Source organism: Trematomus bernacchii, unplaced genomic scaffold, assembly GCF_902827165.1.
Source record: "Trematomus bernacchii unplaced genomic scaffold, fTreBer1.1, whole genome shotgun sequence".
Classification (NCBI taxonomy): Eukaryota; Metazoa; Chordata; class Actinopteri; order Perciformes; family Nototheniidae; genus Trematomus; species Trematomus bernacchii.
In genome coordinates, this window is record NW_022987973.1 from 21,309,253 (window position 1) to 21,315,723 (window position 6,471).

Below are 6,471 nucleotides of genomic sequence, written 5' to 3' on the forward strand. Positions count from 1 at the left end.
TATCACATTAAACACTGTTTAATTTGAAAGTGTCACTAATTAACACTTTACATATTAACAATGAATGAATGTGTTAAGTGAATGTGGTCCAGTCCCAATCAAAAGCTCACAGTGAATGTTCCCCATCCCTGCAGCATGACTTCCTGTTTGGTTTAATCTCAACCCCGTTTCCAGCTGTGACAGCTGTTTCAGAAAGCCAGCAACCAAACAGCAGACAGACAAAGTTAGTGTAACAAACAGCTGACATAGATCAGGCAAAAACTAAGACGCCTGGCCATTCAAAATCAAGGTAAGATTCAAAGTCCAAAAAGGTTTATTACAGAAAAATGGCAGTCAAAACTAACAGATGAATACGAAATCGTCAAATTAAGCTGACAGGGATCAAGCAGAATTTCAGATCAGGAATCGTGTTTAGATTGCTGGGGAGCTTAGTTAAAGGCACAGGCTGGTAATTAAAGTATATTGAGCAACTTATTTCCCATACATATAAAACTAGGAAATGAAGGGTATGGAATGAGATTGATAACACTAAACATGTGTCTGTATTTAAAAAGTGCTTCGAGGAAGTTAATAAATATGTCAGAACTTGACCACACTAAATGGGAGAGAAGTTCTGATACAAGTAACTATGAAAAGCATTTTATTTGCACCATTAATTCCCTTGTCATTTGTCTGTGATTTTAATATTTTACCTATTTGAAACAAATGATTCTGATTCTTGCGTTGGGACCATTAAGCAGTTGGGGTTAGATTAGTATAGTGTTTGATTTGTGCTTTTAGCCTCTAAATGTTTCTGTATAACACATGAACTCTCTTCAATTCTACATGGTGTAATTTATATTGTAAATACTTTCCATTTAGTGTCTGGGCCCTTGTTCTCAAGCTATATATTTGATTGTCCCATTATTACATATCTCCATTATTTGTAATTATGTTAAATGTTTGTGAATAAAATGGCTTGATACAGTGATTGAGTTATTGATTGGTATATTGACTGATTGGGGTAATGTTAATCAGGGGGATAATTGCACTGTACTGCATCACTTGCAAAAACGTTGACATTCAATGTATCCATGGTCTGCAGAAACGTACAATGGCAAAATAAATTCCTGTCAACTGAGCTGCTAATTTGGTGATGCAGATCATGAATGAAAGGCGCTACAGGAAAGCAGGCGGGGGCGACTTTCATGAAACGACATGAAAGTAAACAGGGAAAGCAAAGAAAGAAGCTGAATGAATGAACACTGTACACTCTATTCATGCAATGATTTCATTCACAAGTTTAAACCTATTGTTTCTCCTTTATGTTCCATATTGTTTAAACCTATTGTTTCTCCTTTATGTTCCATATTGTTTAAACCTATTGTTTCTCCTTTATGTTCCATATTGTGCACAAAGTCCTTATTTACATTTATTTAGTAGCTTTACTCCTAGTGACTTTCAGACTGAAATGTCTATTAAAGGGGACCTATCATGCAAATTGCACTTTTTGATGTCTTTTATACATATATATGTGTCCCCGGTAGGGATGGGTATCGTTAGGATTTTATAGATACCGATACCGATACTGCTTATCGATACCGGTATTTTTCGATACTCTTATCGATACTTTTCAATAATTTGGTGCTCAAAATTATAGACATGATTACAAGATGTGAAGATTAAACAACAGTCATTTTATTGTAATTTATTTTTATTTATTATTTAATGTAACTTTTTCAATGTCATACCAAGCAGGTATGTGTGTTTGACAGTGTGTCTCTGGAAGGGGGGGCGGTAATTAGGGGCAGTTCATAAATCCATGTAAACATGACCATTATTCAGTTAAAACGAGATGCTGCGTGCGCACATCCTAAACCGGAAGCTCCGGTCGGCTAACCATTATAATCCGTTTATTGCGTTTATTATTTATAATTGTAATGATGGATTATCAGTAATCATTTTAAAGTTACACAGAGACATTGGATTAACCGTTGTTATGCCCTTGAACACAACATTTGATCACAAAACAGCAAACATAATTATCATCATGGCTACGTAAAGTGAAGTTGTTTTCTTGCTCTTTCCTGGCTGCTAGTTCAGTGAGTTTTGGTCCTACAGTGATGAGACTTATACCAATGGAATCTGTGGAATCTCAGCTTTCATGTGATATGGCTGTGGCTCAGTGGATAGTGTGATGGACTTCGAATCAGGGGAAAGCAAGTTCGAGTCCCACTGCAGTCAGCATGTCGTTGTGTCCCTGGGCAAGACACTTCCCCCCCCCCATATGCTCCTGTGGGGATTGTCCACAATACTGAATGTATGTTAGTCGCTTTGGATAAAAGCGTCTAACAAATGACATGTAATGTAATATGTCGTTTGTGCAGAAAACATGACGTAGAAAAGTTCGCTTTTGCCAGTTATGTGCTAAAGTAGCCGTTAGCCCCGTTAGCCCGTTTTGCTAAGTGTTGATTTAGACTCTTGGTGTTGGACTTCTGTTCCATGTAGGTAAAATGGTTAATATCGTCTGTTAGCTGAGTTTCTTCCCGTTAAGTGGGTATGCATCATTAATAGGTTGTTAAATGTTAAGAAGCCTTGAGACGCTGTTTCTAGCAAGATGTTGCGTCTGCCCCTATGGTCTGCCCCCGGGAGTCTCACAATAATAAGAGCACTGTTAGGAGAGATGACGAGTGGCATTCACAGTGGCCAATCAGAGTGGTATTTAAACCGGATACGTCACACGGGATGAGGGATCCCAACCAACCAGAATTGTTTAAACTAAGGAAGTAGCGTAATTCATATACCGATAGCAGCACCGTTTGTCCAGCGATTTAACGGTATACCGATACCGTCCAATCGGCTACCGGTACTGACTTAGTACCGGTTCTCGATACCCATCCCTAGGTGTGTCAGAGAACTCACGCAGCGTCAAAAAATCAAACCCTCTCTCTTTTCCTCCGTACCCAAATCTCTAAAAACGGGGATTCAACGGAGTTGATCCAGATTTGCGGCCGATATGACGTAATATCGGCGGCGGACCCACGGCACTATCAGAAAGTTGCTATCAGAAACAATGCCCGACTGTTTTGGACGTAATATGGTCGGTGTTTACATTAGCATCGGTAACACTCAGAGCTAACCTGTACTGGAGAGCATGTGTGTGAAGAAGCAGGAAATAAAAAGGAACTCACCTTGTGGTATAACCGGCAAGAGAGAAAGCCTTTGAGTATCTAAGTCCTTTTCCAGCTCTGCCATAAGCCAGTTTGGAAACTTAACTCTGAAGTGATCACTCAGAAAACAGAGCAGATTGAAAGGCCTTCAAAAGGTGATAGCAGGAGCCTGAGACAGCTGACTTTGTGTGCAGAATAATGATTATTATTTCTAAATGACAGACATGTGCAGGATTACTGACAGACTGTCAAAAGCTCTCATTTACATTTCAGCTGAACACTTCATGTATCCTGTTATGGGGGCAGTGCAAACTTTTCATGAGGTCAAAGCATTTATGTTGACATTTCCCATTTTTAATGGAAAACCTAAAGCATTTTCATGTGTTTAAACCATTAAATTGCATTTAAATAATTGAAACATTGTTGTGTTGTGGTGTATAAACGAATATCTATTATATAGATTATATCAAATTACATCTGCTTTCTGCTGAATAGTTTTATATTACTGTATGTTGTTTTTTATTGTATTTGATCCCATTTATTTTAAGAAAAGGGTCACCAGAAAATAGTTTAATACAAATCCAAAATGCCATGTCTAAAGCCCCAATATGGATAAAAAGTTACCATAACATTTCAGAATTTATATATGTTTGTTTTTTTTAAAACAGCTGTATAATTCCAACAGTGTTTTAGGCAATCAAAACTTGATTAATCCCTCAAATGAATACGGCAAAATGGAGCTTGCAATCCTACGAGTAAACATTGAGTAATAAAAAAACATAAGAGTTGTTGATAAATGTGTTTATTGAACATAAAACATTTACATGCAGCAGTAAATTATCAGTCATCATTACAAAATCCATGCTTATCCTCAGGCAAGCAGCTGCCCAAACAGCGACGCTGCATAACGGATATAAATGATGAAGTTAGACACTGAGATGATGTTCCACTCAGTTTATTGAAGCCTCCTGAGGGTGTAGAGGATGTTTTGTCCTGCACAAGTGATGCTGGGTTTGTGGAAAACAAAATGAAAGTCCTCAGTCTTTCAGATGCACTTGAGCAGGTAGGAGTTGCAGTTGGCTCCTCGGCCGCAGTCACACAGCTTCCCGATGCGGGGCCCGAACTTCATGGCACACCGGTCCCCCATCCCGCACTGAGGGGAGGTGGAGAGGACATTAATAAACAATAAAAACTTTGAAAAAGGTTGTTCAATTTCCAAAGAAGATTGGCAACACTGGCAGGAAGTACTTCATTATTAATATTAATTGACACCTTAAGGTCTTTCCATTATACAGTATATTAGATTTGAGTCATTGTTTCCATTCTCAGTTATTCTTCTGATTTATGACACAAGAGAAAGAGGGTGACATGTTAATCATTCCAGCATTTTTCAGAGGAATAATTAAGTCTTGTTCATTAGCTGGTTTTGTCTCATTTAGAAGGATTAAAGCTTTAAATTGCTCTCTTTCAGCTAATTGGAGTCGGGCAACAAGGCTGTAATTGCGCCAAGTAAAACTTTTCTCCTTATCTTTTAATTACTGGTTTAATTAAACAGCAGTGATGGAGTAATGCACACAATGTATAGGAATGTCTTACACTAATCTTTAAATTACAAAATTATAGGGACATAAGGTAATTGCTGCATCCCATAAATAATGACGTTACCAGTGCGATGGTTCCTCTCTTCTCAGTGGAAGGACTCCGGTCATGCATCCTGCCCAGCAGAGCCTCCAGTGCTTCGATCTGCTCAGCAAAGAATAGATTGCAAAGAAAAAAAAAAAGGTATCCAATTCAAGCTGTTTGTGAAAGTTCATATCTAAAACATTGAAATATCAACGTAACCCTATTGGTTCGGGTCAAATCTGATATATTTACTACTTTCATCATCATAAATATTGTCTTTTACATTTGATTGCTTCAAGGCCTTATGATATCCTCCACAGCAGGCATTTGAACATAGAACATTGATTTTGTATATTCACTGCAGTTATTCATGGACACCAGTAGTCTGAGACATAGTTTACAGCTTAAAAGGGTGTTGTGAAAATATGTTGATGATAAATGTCATTAATACATTTAGAGAAGTTAAAACAGAATGGCCAAAATGTACAGGGAACACCAAAATAAGGGGGGGGGGGGGGACAAACACAACAGGAGGGTCCAGTTAGGTTTCTTTCAATTAATAATATACTTTTTTAAACTGTAGGCCAGTGTTCTGTGTCTGTAATTCTTTATTGAGGACCCAATTAAAACCATTGTGCCATTCTATATATTGTTCATCTTTTACACACATTTACCAAAGTTCCATTTGATGGATTTGTACCAGAAGTTAAAACAATGGAGTGTGGGTTTGAACAGATTAGCTGCAGTATGATGGGTAGGTAGAGTTTAGGTGGAAAATCAGTGTTAAAATAAGGTTGAACAAATAACCTCTGACCAATACATGAGTACATTTCAATGAAAACTTCACATGCATCCTCATTTTAAAGACCAAGTACAACCAACGTTTGAATTCCTATCATAAAACGTTTACTGTAAATCTATTGTGTATAAAACATAGGTTTAATAATGGTATATTTCTGTGAATGTTTCCTATTTTGCAGGGAAATAAATATTCTATAAAATCCAAAGAAAATAAACAGGGGATGTGCAAAGGCTTTTTGCACACACTTTTGCAAAAAAAAGCTAAATCTGATAGACACATGCTTATACACAATCTTCAACAGGTTGTTCATTCTGCAAAAGTTTAGCTTCAGGGATCTTTATCTTTTGAACCACATTATTAACTTTTCTCCATAAACCAACACGGGTGGAGCATGTCCAGATACTGACCAGGTCTCTGTCTGTGGCCGGCTCGGGTCTGTCCGCTCCGAAGTCCTCTGCGGACACTTCCTGTGACGCCTGGCCGTGACACAGGACGGAGAGCAGGCCGAGGAACAGCATCCCGCGGAGCATCCCGGAGCTATCCGTGGTGCTGCCGGAGGAGGAGGGCGGGGGTCCTGGCAAGAGGCAGCAGATCAGTGGTGGTGGAGCAGAGAGTCGTTGCAGGTCCACAGGAGATCTCCCTCCAACCACCGGACATGCACCACTCTTATATGGGCTCGCATAGCCCCGCCCGAGAGGCCACTGCAGGAGGAACATGCAGGAGAGCCTGGGCTGCAGGGTGGGGAATTCCAACACACTCTGTCTTCTAAATTATATTGGCTTTCCGGATATGTGAATATATCTATTGGAAACTCGTCTTCTCTGCAGTGGTGGAAAGTACTCAAGTACTGTACTAAAGTAAGGTACTGACTGAGGAACTAATACTTAAAGATATTGA

General features: G+C 38.9%; 1 protein-coding gene across 1 annotated transcript; it reads right to left on the reverse strand.

The window, feature by feature from the left end:
• Positions 1-3,981: 3,981 nt before the first annotated feature.
• Positions 3,982-6,212, reverse strand: cartl (cocaine- and amphetamine-regulated transcript-like). Its single transcript, XM_034117007.1, has 3 exons — positions 5,982-6,212; positions 4,815-4,892; positions 3,982-4,302 (listed from the first exon to the last, which is right to left on the reverse strand). Exons 1-3 carry the CDS (start codon positions 6,102-6,104, stop codon positions 4,195-4,197), a joined length of 309 nt encoding a protein of 102 aa, XP_033972898.1. The 5' UTR covers positions 6,105-6,212; the 3' UTR covers positions 3,982-4,194.
• Between the last annotated feature and the right edge of the window lie 259 nt (positions 6,213-6,471).

Excerpts from the sequence above, each read along its gene's own strand:
- cartl (XM_034117007.1), bottom strand. The coding sequence starts at position 6,104 with ATGCTCCGCGGGATGCTGTTCCTCGGCCTGCTCTCCGTCCTGTGTCAC. Across the intron at positions 4,893-5,981 it reads CGGCCACAGACAGAGACCTG|ATCGAAGCACTGGAGGCTCT; the intron begins GTCAGTATCTGG and ends TTTGCTGAGCAG. Across the intron at positions 4,303-4,814 it reads AGAGAGGAACCATCGCACTG|TGCGGGATGGGGGACCGGTG; the intron begins GTAACGTCATTA and ends ACCTCCCCTCAG.